The 19,357-nt window shown below is 47.4% G+C and overlaps 1 protein-coding gene across 1 annotated transcript; it reads left to right on the top strand.

Annotated features, from left to right (window-relative positions):
- Positions 1-548: 548 nt before the first annotated feature.
- elmod3 (ELMO/CED-12 domain containing 3) lies at positions 549-18,010 on the top strand. Its single transcript, XM_061261062.1, has 13 exons — positions 549-601; positions 1,890-2,847; positions 3,791-3,862; positions 4,062-4,133; positions 4,330-4,399; positions 5,444-5,506; positions 6,259-6,347; positions 6,738-6,861; positions 9,314-9,436; positions 9,994-10,124; positions 10,470-10,546; positions 11,610-11,737; positions 12,779-18,010. The coding sequence occupies exons 2-13, from the start codon at positions 2,812-2,814 to the stop codon at positions 13,021-13,023; spliced, it is 1,230 nt and encodes a 409-aa protein (XP_061117046.1). The 5' UTR covers positions 549-601; positions 1,890-2,811; the 3' UTR covers positions 13,024-18,010.
- The last annotated feature ends 1,347 nt before the right edge of the window (positions 18,011-19,357 follow it).

The raw sequence follows: 19,357 nt of genomic DNA, 5'->3' as shown, positions 1-19,357 counted from the left end.
CGTCCTTTTCAAATAATAATTTCTTCCTTAAGGTCTGTACTGTTGTCATAAAAAAATGGAAATGCACATTCACACCCTACAACTGAGATACAGATTTGAAAAATTAAGGCAGTCCATATGTTTTACAATGAAGTGTCAGAATGAAAAATGCATTGTATATTTGCACAATTAGGTATTATTTATTCATTAATTATTGGAAAAATATCTGTTTTCCTTGGTCAAACGTTTTGTCGCTCTTAGAATAAATGGGTCAGACGCATGTCTGCGACTGATTGTGTGCTGTGCGATACTGTGGTAGGTGGATTACCGAACATTCAGTTGCAAGCAATAATGCAGCGTTGCTCAGGACGTGAGCGCAGATTAACCTTGTAGTCACGGATTCTTTTCATGTGGTTTGAACGAGCTATAAAGATTACTTTAAGGCAGCACCGGATCAATACATCTGCAGATAATTTGCGCAGCATGATGCCGTAGTCTTAACAGAAATCGTACGAAACCGGAAGCTTAAAAAGAGGAAACTACGATTCCCAAGCTCACTCTGGAAATTACTGTAACTATCGGAGGGGGAAGGGAAGCAGAGATTGGAGGGAGTGAAACTGAGGTAAAAAAAAAAATCTGTGATTTAATATCAGTAATAACAAATGTATCAATAGGAATATTCGGAAGGTTGGGGGAAAGTGTATTTTAAAATGTTTTGACCATAGATGAGGAATATATATCCATAATCGTACATTACCAAAGAAAATACATTATAGCTAGCTAACGTTACATTAGCTTAGTCGCTCTCATAGGGATTGTGCAGATTTACATGGCTAGCCGTAAGACTACCGTCAGGTAGCTGCAGAAATTGGTCAAAATGTTTGACCATAATGTGCATTTTCACATAGATGATACGTGACTCATGCAAATGTCTGAGTTCGTCGGAAAGGCTAAAACTAGCTAGCCTGTTTGTAATTCTTAGTGAATTCCTTAAGCAAAAAATTGGAGCGTTAGCGTATGTAGCTTGCTAGCGTTCATAAGGGGAAAAAAATCAAAACCGTTAGTTGGCTAATATTAGCTAGCTGGTTAGCATTGTTGGCGAGTTACTTTTTTAGCAAGTTATGATTAGCCCCGAGTTTGTGCGAATGTTATGTTCGTTAGCTGACGTTAGCGTTGGTTATTATCTAACGCTAGAACAGATTCAGTTCGTGCGTAGTTAGCTAGACTATATTTAGACGCTAGCTAGACCGCTTGCTGAGTTACAGTATAGTTCTCTATTAGCTAGCCAAGTACCGTAGTAATTGCTAACGTTAAAGTGAACCTTTTTTATAGGATTGACAGTTCGATAGTAACTTAATCTTACATTCGAAATCAGCGCAGGTTGACTAATAAAATTGAAAACTTAAATTGTTGTGTGATATAACAGTTAAGCTAGCATCTGCTATTATGTTGAAAACATGCTTAGCTGTCTTGGCGTGCAAAAGTGGATTTTGTTGGCTCGTTCCGTGAAGTAAATTCTTCCACTGTTGTGGTCTACCATGTTTTAAAGAGTTGTGTGCAATTTTGTCAGCCAACTGTGCAATCATATGTCTGCAGTGTGGTGTACGTTAAGTCGACAGGACTTGAAACTAAAAGGTTGGAGATTTGATAACCAGTACCAATACTGATACTTAATTAAGGTTCCAAAAACGCACAGCATCTGCCACGCAAACAATGATTTAAGCGTTCCAGTGCTAACTTAAGCAATTTATTGGAGAAAGCATATAACATACTTTTAGTTTAGTGTTGCCCCCAGTGTTACGATCAACCATTACTATTCCTAAAGTGTGCCTTTTTAAATTTTTTTATTTTTTTATTTTTTATTTTTAAATCAAGGGCATCGTTTAATTTCTCCCTCAACTTGTTTGCAGAAGCCCCCAAGAGGCCAACTTGACCTGGGCTTCTCTTGGGACGTCTGCCCCCTTGCTGGCCGGGCTCCATCATGTTAACAGTCCCGCTGCAGTAACCTTAGCTCTTTCTCTCGCATTTCTTGGTGGTGGACTCCAGTAAAGCTGATTACTCGGTGCACAAACCAGGAAAAACCCAAGTCACAAGGGCAGATTCATAAGCGGGCCCTGACACAGCCAAGCCACTGGCAGCGAACCTCCATTTTGAAGTTGCTGTAGGCGCCAGTGCAAAGAACCTGTTGGGTGCAGGAAGGACACGCCCCCCCCCCCCTGACCCAGAATCCCTTCCTCTCAGATGGCACAGCGGAGCAAATCCAGTGACATCGCAGGGAATCTGTGGAGGAAGGGAAAAAAGGGGGCTCACTGGCACCTTGTGCGCTGATGACAGACTGAGACCGATCCTCAGGGGCCTGGAGAGCAGAGCGGTGTGGACGGCGGTTTTATCTGAAGCCCAGCAGCCTCTCGGGCTGCGTTCTTGCCCCGTCGGCCCGTCGGTTATAAACGGGCGCTGGTGTTTCGCCGTCACCGCTCCGGAGCACCTGCGCCGAGACGTCAATGGCTCGCCATGCCGACGCCGGCTCTCTCACCTTCCTCCCCGGCGCTCCCTCCTCCTCCTCCTCCTCCTCCTCCTCCTCAGAGCTGACCGGCACATGTTGAGGGAGTGCTCAGCGGCGTAATCTATCAAAATCACTTTATAGCTCTGCGGTCAGAGCGGATCGACAGAGGCTGCGAGCGGGAGGCTGAGGAAACGCAGAGTGACACGCTCCCCCCCCCTCCCCCCCCCCTGCCCGGGACACTATGCGCTCCCACGCGCCGGTGCGTGGGATGGACTGGGCTAACGAAGGCGGGCTTTAGGAGGCAGCAGCAGCGATCGCCGGCCCGGGCCATGGAAGGGGACACCGCCATCGAGGCGCACCCAGCGGTACGTACCCAAACCTCCGGGGGTTTAACCTTTGGCTCAGTTTCTCACGAGTCCTGCTGAACCAGGACGAACGGGGGGCTGACTCACTGCGCCTTTGGAAGCAGCGTTTGGTGCTCTTTGGGGGGAAAAAAAACAAAAAACAAAAGTCGCTTTTTAACCGTATGCCGTCGTGGACGCACGGGGTTACAGTAACTCTGCGCCAGTGCAGGCACTCATTCCTGCCCCCTCCCACACGCATGCGAGAGCAAACAGATTGCGCGGTGAAGCCCTCGTAGCCTGGATACCGAGCCGTCCGTTAGGGCCCGTTCTGCTGAGGCGGGGGAAATGAGGAACTGAAATGTACCGGCCAGGCGCTTCCTCCACACCTGCGCTGCGCTGAGCCGCGTAGGTAAACCATTTACCCTCTGTGTGGCAGTGAGCCGTGCCAGATCACAGGTGTGAGTGCAACTGTTACACCCCGCCTCCGCCCGTGCCAAGTACGCGCAGTTCTCCCAGGCTCCATAGGGTGCAGCCATAAGGTGACATTGACACGATCTGCGACTTCTGTAGTTTTGTTGCTTCCGTTAAAAACCTCTCGTCCTTAAATTTCAGAAAGCGAAGTAGTTTCCTGAACGTTTTCATGCTTTCATTGTGATGCACTTTGAGATAAAACTGGACAATGAAAAATGCTGTATAAATCTAGATGTATTATTATTATTATAATTAATTGACATTTTTAATTCATAATAATAATAATTTTTTTTTTCATTGACAATCAAGCACATTCTGCACTATGTCTTTATAAAAGCAGTCTTGGTGGCTTTGAAATTACTTGTGAGGTGTGCTCTTTAGGTATAGTAGAAAATGGATGTACACACGTTGATGCAGAGATGCGGCAGAATTGATAACGTATTTTATGTTCCATTGATGTTGCCCATATCTTGCACCTGGCGTTGAATTGCAGGGTTTGAACGGCTTATCCCAGGAAGGCGTACTACTGGAAGACCGAACCAACGGCCACTCCAATCACAAACACGTGAGTACGGGGTCAGTTTGGACAGAGGGGCCGCAACTCGCGATGCGCAACGGAAAGAGGAATCTCCTGTGTGTTTAAATAATATTTACATTTTCAGTTAAGGGAAGTTAAGGGTTCACTCGGGGCTGGAGGGCTGGTGTTTGCAGTAATGGTGGTGTCTCAGTGCGTGCCAAGCTCTGATTCTCCCCACCGCCCACAGGGACTTAATGGCTTGACCCTGGAGGGCCACAAAGACCACGTCAACGGCAACTCGCTGCTCAAGTCTCTCCCGGTGAGTGTGCATTACTCCGGTCGTGTCGATAGGTTAAGGGTCTGCCCGGACTGTACGCACCACATAGCCTACGTACAGAGAGACTTTGGAAGCAGAACTGAAGTCATTTTGGCTGCAGAGAGAGATTTTTGGATATTTGGCCAAGCTTGGTTTTTTCATTGAGATGAGGCTTCTGTGTCTTTTTTTGTGTGTGTAGATTTCGGCTTTGAAGCAGAATGGCTTGTTGCAGTCTCTCACGGCTGGAGAAGAGCCACAGAAGACCGAGGGTACGTTTCCCTTCCTGTCCCATTCTCCCGCTCTCATTCTGCCTGCGCAACCAAAAGCGGAACTGAGGTTATCTGCCTTTATTCCTTTAACTAAACGTTAACTACACGTGGCTGTGACTCGCCAAATTGCTGAATGTGCTTTCAGTGTATGAGAATGCCTGTGCATTTTAACAAAAATAGTTATAAAGAATAAAAAAGTATAATATTATTAGCCTATTTCATTACCTTGTAATTTTGAACAAGTTTTTTATGCTTTATGCTGAAAGCGACGATGTTCTTCTGCCGCCCACTACAAGGAAGATTTGGTGTTGGTCAGCATGTTTATTGCATAATTAGCAATTGTAACCAGGCAGCAGTGCAACTGTTTAGTAGGCTGCCTTTCAGAAGTGAGCATTGAGTGAATGTCCACCCAGAACAGACACACCCTGTCAGAACTGCAAGCGCTTGTGTTTAGAAATGACATACGCCAAGGAAATGTCATCATTAAACAAAAGTGTACAGTAAGCGCATATATATCTCGTGACTCCACCGGGTCTTTACACTCAAATAACACAAAACGTTCTCGAAGTGTTGCAATGTTTTAACGTTGACCAAACATTCCAGTAACATTGCGAGAACGTCGCGTCGCTGGGTCTAAATTCAGACGTGTGTTACATGGTCTCAACGTTCGCCCGGTTTAAACGATGCACACTAAGAGCATGACTCACTGCTTTGTGGGCGTCACGGCTAAGGCTTAGGCCCCCCGAATGTTCCCCCGGTGGGAGAGAGCAGTGGCACGTGCATCGGTGCACGCACACACACACACACACACACCCACCCCGGCTCCCGGAAGGCTGCTGGCTGTGTCTTGGTTACCAGCGCTGCGCTGCAGGTTAGCGCCCCGGGGGAGCTGAGGCTGGCTGTGGGAGGGGAGGGGGAGAGGGGTGGATTCCGGGGTGAAGGGACCGGCGCGGGTTGGCGGGGCGCGACCGGAGGAGACCCCGCTCGGAGGCAGGATGAGCGAGTGGCTGAGCAGCGTCTCCTCACGGCTGCTTGTGGTTACAGAGGAGAGCGCGGAGGTGCAGGAGGCACGGGAGCAGTGGGAGGCCCTGGAGAGCATCCAACCAGGTGAGCTCATCCGCCCGCCAGCCACACACACACACACACACACACACAGGCGCACACACACTCACACACACTCACACACACACACGCACACACACACACACACACACACACGCACACAGGCACACACACACACACGCACACACGCACACACGCACACACGCACACAGGCACACACGCACACACACACACACACTCACACACACGCACACACACACGCACACAAACACGCACACACACACACACACACACGCACACACACGGCCCTCCCCCGCCCGCGCACCCACCTCCAGCAATGAACTCCGAGCCTGCCTGCGGATAACCTTTATTTGCTTCATGGTTGTTCTGCTGACGGCTAATTACGCGCCGTGCAGCACATTCTGATAATGTAAAACCCTGCAGTGTTGCAGGGAGCTTCAGTACAGTATGTGGTGTTTCTGTGTACTGTGGTTGTGCCGTAGCTTGGGCAGTTGCTGTGGCTTTCGTGTTGTAGCTATTGCTGCCAGTGTGGGCGAATATCATTAGTGTCGTGCCATGAAATACCAAGCCTAGCAGTGCTATAGGGTGTGCTGTTGCCATAGAGTATGTTGGTAGTGCTAGACAGCGGGAGCATTAAGGAAGTACTAAAATAGACAGGTGCTGTAAGGCTGTGTGGTGTGTGTGTGGCTAGTGCTGTAACATGCGCTGTTAGCATCCGTGTTGCTCGTGGTTATGTGTGCACAGTGTTCCAGCACTGAGTTTGGTCTCCATCTTAGTTCTACCTGAGGACTCCGCTCCCACCCCTCTCATCTCCTTCAATGAGGCTCTGCAGCACTTCCAGACCACAGACCTCTCCGAGCTGCTGGTAAGCACCCGGCCTCTGCCACCCTAAGGCAGGGATCATCCACTCCGAATCCAGCCCAGGTTTTCTTTTCGCCCGGGTAATTAGCTGAACAGTTAGTGCTACTGATTGGGGAGACTTGTCTTTGCACCTGACTCCCAGGTAAAGGGAGGGTGGGAAACCAGCTGGTCTCAGCCCTTGAGTACCATGATTTGATGATCCCTGCGATATAACATGGATCATCAACTCCAAATCCAGCCCAGGTCTTCTGCTCTCCTGGGTAATTAGCGCTACCGGTTGGCCAGACTGCCTTCACACTTGACACGCAGATAAAGGGAGGGTGGCAAACCAGCGCTGCTGATCCCTGCTGTAAGGAGAGTCTTGTTCAGCGCCCGCTTGTGCCCCCTCCCCCAGAGGGACATCCAGCCCACCCTGCGTCGCTCTGGCCTGGCCGCCATCACACACTTCCTGTTCGGCCCACCACGGCTGCACCGCGAGCTGACGGAGGAGAGGGACCTGGTGTTCGCCATCGCCCGCTGTAAGCCCCGCCTAGCCCTGTAACGCACGCCCTGTAACACACGCCCTGTAACACACACCCTGTAACACACACCCTGTAACACACACCCTGTAACATACACTGCCTTTAACACACGCCCTGTAACACACACACCCTATAACACACACCCTGTAACACACACACCTTATAACACACACCCTGTAACACACACCCCTTATAACACACGCCCTGTAACACACACCTTGTAACACAGACCCTGTAACACACACCCCTTATAACACACACCCTGTAACACACGCCCTGTAACACACGCCCTGTAACGCACGCCCCCGAAAACACACACCCTGTAACACACACCTTGTAACACACACCCTGTAACACACACCCCTTATAACACACACCCTGTAACACACGCCCTGTAACACACGCCCTGTAACACACACACCCTATAACACACACCCTGTAACACACACCCTGTAACACACGCCCTGTAACACACACACTATAACACACACCCCTTATAACACACACACCCTATAACACACGCCCTGTAACACACCCTGTAACACACACCCTGTAACACACGCCCTGTAACACACACCCTGTAACACACGCCCTGTAACACACACCCTGTAACATACACTGCCTTTAACACACGCCCTGTAACACACGCCCTGTAACACACACCTTATAACACACACCCTGTAACACACACCTTATAACACACACCTTATAACACACGCCCTGTAACACACACACCCTGTAACACACACCCTGTAACACACACCTTATAACACACGCCCTGTAACACACACACCCTGTAACACACACCCTGTAACACACACATCTTATAACACACACCCTGTAACACACACCCCTTATAACACACGCCCTGTAACACACACCTTGTAACACACACCCTGTAACACACACCCCTTATAACACACACCCTGTAACACACGCCCTGTAACACACACATTATACCACACGCCCTGTAACACACACACTATAACACACGCCCTGTAACACACGCACTATAACACACGCCCTGTAACACACACGCTATAACACACACACGCCCCTTTAACACACACATTATAACACATGCCCTGTAACACACACACTATAACACACACCCTGTAACACACACGGCCTTTAACACACACATTATACCACACGCCCTGTAACACACACACTACAACACACGCCCTGTAACACACACACTATAACACACGCCCTGTAACACACGCACTATAACATACGCCCTGTAACACACACACTATAACACACGCCCTGTAACACACACACTATAACACACGCCCTGTAACACACACACTATAACACACGCCCTGTAACACACACACTATAACACACGCCCTGTAACACACACACTATAACACACGCCCTGTAACACACACATTATAACACACGCCCTGTAACACACACACTATAACACACGCCCTGTAACACACACACTATAACACACGCCCTGTAACACACACACTATAACACACGCCCTGTAACATACACACTATAACACACGCCCTATAACACACACACTATAACACACGCCCTGTAACACACACATTATAACACATACACGCCCTGTAACACACACACTATAACACACGCCCTGTAACACACACACTATAACACACGCCCTGTAACACACACATTATAACACACACGCCCTGTAACACACGCACTATAACACACGCCCTGTAACACACACACTATAACACACGCCCTATAACACACACACTATAACACACGCCCTGTAACACACACACTATAACACACACCCTGTAACACACACACTATAACACACGCCCTGTAACACACACACTATAACACACACACGCCCTGTAACACACACACTATAACACACACACACCCTGTAACACACACACTATAACACACACCCTGTAACACACACACTATAACACACACACGCCCTGTAACACACGCCCTGTAACACACACACTATAACACACGCCCTGTAACACACACACTATAACACACACCTCCTGTAACACACACACTATAACACACACACGCCCTGTAACACACGCCCTGTAACACACACACGCCCTGTAACACACACACTATAACACACGCCCTGTAACACACACACGCCCTGTAACACACACACTATAACACACACCTCCTGTAACACACACACTATAACACACACACGCCCTGTAACACACACCCTATAACACACACACTATAACACACGCCCTGTAACACACACACTATAACACACACACGCCCTGTAACACACACACTATAACACACACACGCCCTGTAACACACACACTAAAACACACACCCTTCTCAGAGCTCTGGCATCGCTCGTCGTGTCTGGGGACGGGCCCTAATCCCCCCCCCCCTTACCCGCCCGCTGGCCGCCGCTGGAGCGGGGCCCAGGGGTGAGCCGGGATGTTCTCAGTGTGTTGACCTGGCTTTGCAGGCTCCCTGGACAACGGCCAGAAGGTCCACACTCGAGTGCTGCAGACCATCTACAAGAGGCTGACGGGCAGCCGGGCCGACTGCCCTCGCTACGGCCCGCACTGGGAGACCGTGGGCTTCCAGGGTACGGCCTCTCTCATCGGGCACTCTCACTCTGCTGCTGGGCGGAGCACGGCTCCAGCAAAATCAGAATCAGAATCGTGCGGCAGTTACTTTATGAATTATGTGTAAAGCAGAGCACACACAAATATTTTGAACAATTTATTCCTTTCCATGCATCTTGAGCCCCTGATGGCAAGTGTGGGGGGGTGGGGGGGGGGGGCTTGTGGGCACCAGGCAGTTATTTGGAGGGACTAATCCAGTGGAGTTTTCAGCTCATGCTAATCCAAACTGGACTCTGACAGGTGTCACACTGATATAGCCTGCCACTTGTACAATAATGTTTGTTTAATTGTTGTCCATCGCCCGTGTAAAGAGGCGGTTTCGTGCTTACAGGCTCAGTCCATTTCAGTTGTGCTTGCGTTCATATCGGTGCGTGTCTGTGTTCGTGCGTTTGTGTCTGATCTGGGTGCGTGTCTGTGTTCGTGCGTTTGTGTCTGATCTGGGTGCATGTCTGTGTTCGTGCGAGTGTGTCTGATCTGGGTGCGTGTCTGTGTTCCTGCGTTTGTGTCTGTGCTGCAGGCACCGACCCGGCCACTGACCTGAGGGGAACGGGTTTCCTGGGCCTGATGCACACGCTGTATCTGGTCATGGACCCGGAGATGCTGCCATTGGCCAGAGACATCTACAAGCTATCCCAGCATCCCACACAGGTGCGACGCCAGCACACCAGACCTGGGTCAAATACCTAATTGTTTTGGATTCAAATACTCAAATACTTTTCTGTGCTCGATGAGCCAACCAAGAGGACCAGCCACAAACATTTCTCCCCATCCTGATGGTTGATGTGAACATTAACTGAAGCTCCTGACCCGTGTCTACCTGATCGTATGCATTGCACTGCTGGCCACACAATTGGCTGATTAGACAGTCGCATGAATAAGTAGGTGTAATAAAGTGAAATTGTGCTTGGTGAGTGTATAGCAGACGAGCTCAGTAAAGCAATACGGATTGGGGAGTGGCTTACATTATGTCTTCCTGTTGCGTCTCTCCTGCAGAACTTCCCCTTCAGCGTGATGTCATTCAACATCACCCGCATCGCGCTCCACGCCCTCAGAGAGGAGGCCCTCACCAGGTGACTCCGCCCCGAAGAACGCCATAATCATCCTGCAGACATCCATTCATGACCATACCCCGCTGAAAACGCAGCTCAAGCTAGGTTTTCGAAACAGCTGGTTAGCTGGTTGACCAGTTCATACCAGCTTGAGCTCTGTTTTGAAACGGCCTGTAGCTGATTGACGAGCTTACTAGCTCATACAAGCTACCAGCACTAGCTGGTTGACCAGCTCATACCCAGCGAGACCAGCTTGACCAGCTCAATTTTCAAGCTAGCATAGTTGTGTTTTACAGCAGGGTGGGCACTTTCAGGCACTTAGTCAAATTGCCTAGTATTTGTCCCTCGTCTTCATCGTAGTGTGAATGCAGTGATATACCATATTTTGTAGATTATTAGAACTATTCAACCTAAAATGGATGAAAAAAGCCACAACTGCCGGTTCAGTGCACAACTGAAACTACAATCCTGCAAAATCTATTTCTCTCTCTCTTGCCCACAGCAATGCAAAACCCACACACTGACTCTTGACATTGGGATTAAATACAGCGTATATGATGTAAAGCACTTAACATGTCCAGGGCAACTGCTGAAACGTACTAGGTGACCCCACATTGCCACTAACTCCATATGAAACTAGGCTGCCTCTACAATTCAACATTTTACTTTTATCGCGGAAATGTTGTTGAAAGATGGTCAAAACTTTACATTTCTGACCCTTGTGTTGGCCGTTTACTGAAAACAGTCTTGTTCACAGGTCACTTGGCAGCCTCTATATAGCGCCTTTTTCCAAAGCGCTGTAAAATTGATGCTTTTCATTCACCCATTCATACACATGCCAACAGCGATTGGCTGCCATGCAAGTCACCAACCAGCTCGTCTGGAGCATTTGGGGGTTAGGTGTCTTGTTCTGGGACACTTCAACACACCTGTGGCGGGATCGAACCGGCAACCCTCCAAATGCCAGACGACCGCTCTTACCTCCTGAGTCAATGCCGCCCCTAGTTGACAGTTGAGAGTTAATTGACAGAAGCTCTTTGTTTTGTCTTGTCTGAGTTCCCTCTGTGTGGCTTCGTTCTGTCAGGGAGTGTAACCGGAGGCAGCAGGTCGTGGGGGTGCTGAACGAGTTCTACGTGGCCAGTTTCCTGCACCTGTTCCAGGTGTGGAAGTCCCAGCAGAAGACCATCAGCGACTCGGGCTTCGTGCTGAAAGGTAGCGCTCCCCGCATGCCTGAGCCTCCTCCTCCGTCCGGTCCTTTCACCTGCTCTTCAACCACCTCTCCCCGTCCCCCCCTACCTCCCTGTGAACCTTAATTGTTGTCTCTGTGACTCGCTTTGTGTATCGGTATTTTTAGTTGGCTAGGTAAGCAGTGTTTGGATAGTGAACTTTGGTCACTTTTGCTCTGTTTGTTTGTTTGTTTCTTTGTTCAAAAAAAAGAAAAGAAAAGAAAAAAAAAAAGAAAATAGGCCCTGGGTCCTTATCTTTGTTGTACTGGTAGCAGTTGAAATTGTACTTCCCTCTAGGGTCTTTCAGTGAACTTATCCCTGGTTATGGGTATGCACTTTGGATAAGAGCGTCTGCCCAATGCCAATAATGTAATGTAATGTAAATACTCACGTGTGCCTGGACATTCACCTCAACTTCCCTTCAGCTTGAGAGCCCTTCACAATGTTGATTTGTTAAAATCTAAAATGGCGTTTTTTACCCTGTACACGTGTTCAAATGACGAGTACCATGTAGGCCTGTAGAGGGCAGTATAAGCAGGAATTTTAACGAATTTAAAGTGTCGCCTGAATAAATGAGGCCTGATTTACAGTTTGTTTTCTTGATTGCGCAGGGCCTCTGCAGTCGAATATCATTTCTCTGTCCCTCAGAGTGCTTCAGAGTGAGGGCTCTGTCACAGGCGTCCTATCACAGCTTATTGCTCAGTTAATGAGTCGCGCAAAACTGCTTTCGGGTTTTTGTGACACTCAACTATCTGTCTGGACAAACTGTTTTGTCCACAGTTCAAAACAGGAATGTTTTCACGGTGTTCTCCGAAAAGGCCGGTGGGGGTGCAGGTTTTTGTTTTAGCCCAGCGCTAACGCAGCTGATTCTACTTGCCGATGTCTTGATCGAAGACCACCACTGATTAATCAGCAGAATCACGCGTGACTGGGCTGAATCAAACTCCTGCAGCCACGCTGGCCCCTTTTGGATACGATTCAACACTCCTGGCTAACCGTTTTCCCGTCATCTTTTCCCCCGGTGCAGAGCTGGAGACATTTGCCAAAAAGAACCCCAAGCAGGTCCTGAGGCGCTTGGAGGCGTTCCAGAGAGAGAGGCGCGTGGGGGCCGGGGGAAGGCTTTCTCCGGACGCCCAGTCCTACTGCAACATGTCCCCCCGCAACGGGGGGCCACGGGCGGGGCTGACGGCAGCAGCCCGGGCCAAGGAGATGAATTTCACCGGGGTGTGTGAGCTGCCCCCGGAGATGGAGGGGGAAGCCAGGCTCATATAAGGGCAGGAAACCCGGCCCCAAGAACAACTTTGGCTCTCAGGGTGGGCAGTGGGCCCAAGCACTGATCCAGGGTCAGGTAGCCACACGCTAACGTTAGTCGGTGCTTGGGGGCACTGCTCGTTAGCACTGACCCTGGGCCAGTCTGGCTCCATCCCTCCTGCAGTGAACACGCTCCGTTCCGCAGCCCCTGGAGAACTCCCCGCAGGTCCGCAAGTGGGCCCCGCCCCGCCACCTCGCTGTCCAATCAGACCCCGACCCACCACCGAGCTGTCCAATCAGACCCCACCCACCAACCGAGCTGTCCAATCAGACCCCACCCACCAACCGAGCTGTCCAATCGCACGACACAGTCAAACCTTTCCTGTAAAAGCGTACGGCGGTCTCAGAGCGAGACATGCGTGTGTTTCTCTGGTGTTGTCCGTGCGCAGGAAAATGTGCAGGGTTAATTCAACACCCACAGAGTACATTTCAGTCCAAGGGACCATTTGTGCTCTGTAAAAAACGGATTTCAAATTGAGCATTTTACCGTGTACTCCCGTTAAATTCATAATGCCTTTCCTTCTGCAGCCTGGAATGAGAGAGGCCGATATTATAACCGCTTTTTTCCCCCCTTAATATCTGTCAGCAAATGAAACGTGCAGTAAAAGCCCCCAAAAAAACCGGCACAGAACACACGATTTATGTCAGAGATTAATGCCAAGATTGTTCCTCCTCTAAGGGTTGGCGTGGGCCAAATTATGCCCCTGGGCCTTCGTGCCTATTTCTGGCCCTGATGCCCTGATACTGGCTGTAGCTTTACCCGAGAGAACACGTGCAGTCCTCACAGCAACGCCACAGACCCTGGGAAGGGAAATGATTATAAAACACAGGAAGATCTTTAGCCCTTGTGTTGTCTTAAGGGTCTGAAATTCCCGGCCACTCTGCTTTACAGCAGAGAGAACACCCTTAATGAGCTTTTTTCAGCTTGAAATTTGATAACAAAGTTTGTGATGAGTTGGCAGGTTGTTTCTTCATGCAAAATAGATTTAAAAGTTTAAAAGTCAATTAAGCTGCTTTATTTTAGGGGTTTAGTGAAGGCGGCTCATTTTTTTTACCCTTTGGACAAGGGGAGTGTACAGAATGTTAAGACTACACAAGGGTTAAATCACACGTGCACACATGCACGCATACACTCACACCAACGCGTGTGACTTTTACGAGATGTACAGAACAAAGGCCATGATTCGTGTGATGAGGCAGCTCACATATGGGGTCACATGCTGGAGTACTGGAGTACTGTAGAAGTGTGATTCGCTGGCTGTGGGGGGTTTGAGTAGACTGGGTTGTAGCTCTATGGGTGTACTGGGTAACCGAGGGAGTCATAAGCCTGCCCTCTAAAAATCAGGAAAGTGGTGGTGTGCGTCTGGTACACGTGCAGGAAACTTAAAAAAACTCTGAGCAAGACTGTCTTTCGAACACACAGCGCCTCTATTGGACGCATGTTGATAAACCATCAAAACAAGGCCTCTCTTTTATTTAGACAGATTCAGCAGTAACGCTTTCCTTTAAATCTGCCTTCCAGGCCCACGTAGGTCTATATATTGGATATAAAACAGTCCCGACACAATAGCAGATGTACTCTGTCCACTATGAGTCCAGGGTTTAGGTTTCTCACTGAGATCAGCAGGGAAAAGGCACCGGTCCGTGTAGAGTCTCCCTTTTTCCCGGGCGTTTTTTCAGTGCCGCTTAAACATGATCAGAGCTCCCAGTTTTCTGGGGATATATTTTTGAATAATTTAAAAACTATTTTAGTCCTTCGCAAAAAGAATACCTTTCACGAAAAAATAAATGGCACTTGAAGATGTCACTTTAGTCTGAATGCGGATGGGGGTTATTTTTCGTGGGCGTCTGTCGAGTCCCGGGTTTGTGCGAGATCGTTACGGAGAGAGAGCGAAACGCAGGGGAGTCTAACCAAAATCGACTGGCGCAGGATCTCTCTAAAGTGCTAGCGTCCGTTGGCTTCTTCCCCTACCGTGGACAGTATTTCCTACCGTCTGGACTGCCTAAGCTCTGGCGTGCACTGGCGTAACATGAATTCAGAAATGTGAAATTGACCTTTCTCCGTGCATTTCAGTGACGAGAGTCTTCATGCTGACGGGCGCACAGTGCACAGCGCGGGGGTAAGAGGGCGCGGGGGTGAGTTTAAACCTTCGGTGGAAATGTGGATCACCGTAATGCTGGGTGCCTTCAGAGGCCTTGGGACGCTCCGAGGAGAAACGGGGAGACAGATGCATGCTGGGCGAGGGGAAAATGGGTTAGCTTTGTACCGGTTTGTGTGCGTGTGTATGAGAGAGAAAATAATCCATATATTAGGCTATTCTGTATATTGTTGCAGGTGAAGTTGTGGACCACAGTTGAGGTATTTTGTTGCTAGATTCCGGTACTCCTGTGAACTCACAGCAGGATCGATACTTCAGCCCTTTCTCAGTAGCATGTCGGGTAGCACTAGAATTGTAGCATCTGATATTGTTGATGTTTTCTTCCCTTGTGAAGCTTGTTATATGATTGAAATGGTCGTGTCCACTCAGTTCCAGTCTTTAGTGTAAATGTGGAGCTTGCAACTGAAAACATTTTAACACATTGTTTTAGTAGCTCATCGGAGAGTATGTAAGCTGGATAGATCACGTTGACCATCATTTTCTTCAGACTTATCTTTGTTCGTTTTGTTTGTTGTGAAAGCAGGCCCCGATCGGGAACGGACGGTAGTCGCAGATTTTCTACGTTTATTCTTTAATCTTTAATTCTCGAATCGGATGGTTTCACTGGTGTTGACCAGAACGGCTCGCTGAGTTAGCCATCTGGTTTCTGCGTTGGGCCTACAATCGGGAGGTCTCTGTAGGTGTACCACACTGCCCTGCTTGCAGTGCATAGCCAATAGTTTACAGTACCATAAACACCTTGGAGCAGTTAGACCTCTGTTGACATAGCTGTTACCACCTCCCTAGATAATGCAAGTTTTATTTGGGACGAAGAGTTTTATTTACATTTACCAAGGGGATAGTCAAAAGGAAAATTATTAATCAGATGGTAGTCAGCTCTATTTTTTCTCAGATAGCTGTGGATGTTTTCATTGCCCTAGTGTGGAATGTTTCCAGTGCCTAGGAATGTTGTCGGGGGCAAGTTGCTGTTGTCTTCTCTGTGTTGTGTTGTAGCTCGCCTGCATGGAGGAGAGAGCTGCCAAAAAAATGCAGAGGTCCTCTGGGCTTCTATTTTCGATTACAAGACGTGAGGGAAGTTTGGTTTTAAGTTTTCTCCCCCACCCGCCTGGTTTTGTGAAATTAGTGAATGCGTCTATCTACTTCCCCCCCAGTTCAGCCCAAACAATTGTATACGTATATATGATTTTATTTTCTTTCCAGAGAAGACTTGGCTTAATTGAAATGATGTGGAGGTTTGTACATAGAGAATAAATATTGATTGTAACAGTATGATTATTACCTGGGCATTATATTGAAGTAAATTGCTTACCTCAGACTTAAGCCAAATCCGTCTCTCTGCATCTTAGTATTTGTTGAGACATCAGTGATTGGATCAATAATCGACTATTTTCACTGAAGATGTAGCACAAACTGTATCTTATCTCCCTTACTCATATATTTAACCTGGAAATGTAATGTGTATTCTACACAATATTTTAGAGGGAAATGGTAAAGAAGTCACATGTACAAGTCACAGTGTAAACATTATACAGGCCTGCACGCTCAGACAGACATAGCTATAAATCTGCTTAATTGGCGCCTTGCTTAAGGGACTTTATTACAATCTTAGCAAATAAAACATAGAACAAAATCAAATAAAGTACGCTGTTTTTGTTGTGGCAGAGTGCGTTCGCTTTATGTAGTTAATTCTCTTTTTTTTTTTTTACAAGGATGAGAATGTCTCGAAAAAACAATCCCCCTCGGGGTTCTAAACTTTAATGGCACGATAATTCGATTTTCTTGACTGAAAAAGAACGTCTGTGCCTGAGTGGAGATGTGTGTGTGTTGCAACTGCAAAAACCAGAGAATGTGGACTAAATCTTCTGTACCTCTGCCTTCTCTCAGAGGGCACATGGGGAAAGAAGGGCCACAAGTACCAGATAAGTTAGTCTGGTATCTGAAGAGAGTGGCTTTCTGAATTTCCTGCTGGCTGAATTAAAGGGTATCGCCACTATATATTTTAAGGTTTAATATGTTACTCCTTACCATTTCTAAATTTGCATATTGCACTGTTGCTTACTCATGAAAAACTTAAACAACACTTGTGTGCTTATGTTCTTGAAGTGTGTAAAGACAGACTCCATACCCTGGCCTGTAGATGACAAACAACAGGACACTGGCTTGTCTATTTTTAACATTGTGCTAACGGGCAGAAGCAACTTGATCAGTGCATTTTAGGTGCTGCAGGGGTCTAGAGACCAAGTGAGATTGAGTACACTTGGTCTCAGAAAACCAAAAAAAAAAAAAAAAAAGACGATTATATTGATGTTTCTAATGACAATAAAGGGCTTGAATGTTTAGGACAGTCGCCTGTCCTTGCTCTAAAGAATCTCTTTGTGAAACGCAAACAAGCCGGCAGGAGTTGCAGGAGTTTAAAATCCTGAGCCCTTTCTGTTACTCGTGTTAGAGAAGGCTGCCCCTTGCAAATATCAAGGCTGACAGTGTTCAGTGTTGTGATGCTCCTTCCGTGTAATGGTCGTAGCAGACGCCACACTGAGATCTGCTAGGGAATAACATATAAACTTATTTTTGGTGAAGATGCCCTTTAAAACAAAAACAAATCTCCCCCCACCCCCCCCCCCAGTTTATTGCTCTTTATTTGAAACTGTTTAATCATTTATCGTTTCTGTTGTTCCCCCCCCCCCCAGAGCTCTTTATGTATGCGGATTGTAGAAACCCTATTTTATAATGAAAGTTATTCCAGAATATATACGGTTGTACAGTAATGTATTGTATGGAGAAACATTAATAAATGCCATTTAAAAAACATTGTTTGGCCCATCAAGTCTGTCTCATAGTTTAAGAATAACGTGAAGATCATAGAGGAGTACAACAATTGCTGCCGTATAGTTCCTGTACTTATACTTACACACACACACACACACACACACACAAAGGGTTTACTCTGAATCAAAGTTGCAACCTCCTATGCACAGGTATAATGCTAAATACAGTATAGTGGTTATGCGTCAGAAGTTCACAGCTATTTTGAATCCACAGATGGTAATCTGATTCGACAGCTGACTACATGTTTGGTTTACAGACATCAAGTCATTCAAGTGTACTTGGAGTTGAACGTTACATTCATTGCGTTTTCCTAGAAATAGCCCGGATGTACTTGTAGCGAAGAATAGCACAGTAATGCTCAGTATTGCCACACGAGGGCGCACATTAATAAGTAACCATTTCACATGAAGGCTGTATACTGTTATAATGTACTTCATAACTATTTAAAGCAATTTAAAGGCTTGTAATTGCAATAACCACTGGCATCAGTTGGTATAAATGCGTTTACAAGGCTTTTTGAAGTAGTGACCTAATATGGAAATAGCGTGATTGAACCCATTTTAGTTAAGTTTCGACCACTGTGGTTACCCATATCCAGCCCTGGAAACTGGCGGTCATTCGGTTATCCAGAAGTGCGATCGCAACCAGTTTTCAATCTTTTACTATTTCTAAAAAAAACCCATTCTAACTTCCCTATTGCCATGAGAACGTCCTCGGACAGTCTGGGAGAGTTCAGGTTTGCGCCAGAGTAGCGCGAAATGCTGTGATCAGATATGCACGCGACAGTCCACCGGGTGAGCCAATGCGTCACTGAGCAGACTTATCACTTTCAAATGGCATATATACTACATGCAGCGCCCAGTTCATCCGAATCTGGAGCAGATGTCTCATGGAAAGTTCGTCTCCTAGAAAGTTTTCGGTCCAGAAATCAGCTGCAGAAACACACAGGTATGGCCATTCAGGGCCTGCGGTGGAATTATGAGACTTCGTAAAATTGATACTGTATTAAGATCTTATTATATAACGTATATACTCACCTAGCACTTTATTACACCTACATATTCATGTGATTATCTAATCAGCCAATTGTGTAGCAGCATTGCAATGGATACAATCATGTAGGTACGGGTCAGGAGCTTCAGTTAATGTACACATCAACCATCAGAATGGGGGGAAAAATGTAATCTAAGTGACGTTCACCGTGGAATGATTGTTGGTGGCAGACAGGGTGGTTTGAGTATCTCAGAAACTGATGATCTCCTGTGATTTTCATGGACATTAGTCTCTAGAGTTAGCAAAGAATGGTGCAA

This window comes from Conger conger, chromosome 11 (genome assembly GCF_963514075.1).
Source record: "Conger conger chromosome 11, fConCon1.1, whole genome shotgun sequence".
NCBI classification, from domain to species: domain Eukaryota; kingdom Metazoa; phylum Chordata; class Actinopteri; order Anguilliformes; family Congridae; genus Conger; species Conger conger.
The sequence above is the reverse complement of the archived record's forward strand: the minus strand, read 5'-3'. Positions and strand labels throughout refer to the sequence as shown.

What these genes read in the sequence shown, in the direction of transcription:
- elmod3 (XM_061261062.1), top strand. Translation starts at nt 2,812, where the DNA reads ATGGAAGGGGACACCGCCATCGAGGCGCACCCAGCG. An exon ending in CCTGGAGAGCATCCAACCAG is followed by an intron (nt 5,507 to 6,258) that starts GTGAGCTCATCC and finishes TCTCCATCTTAG; the next exon opens with TTCTACCTGAGGACTCCGCT. An exon ending in GGAGACCGTGGGCTTCCAGG is followed by an intron (nt 9,437 to 9,993) that starts GTACGGCCTCTC and finishes TCTGTGCTGCAG; the next exon opens with GCACCGACCCGGCCACTGAC.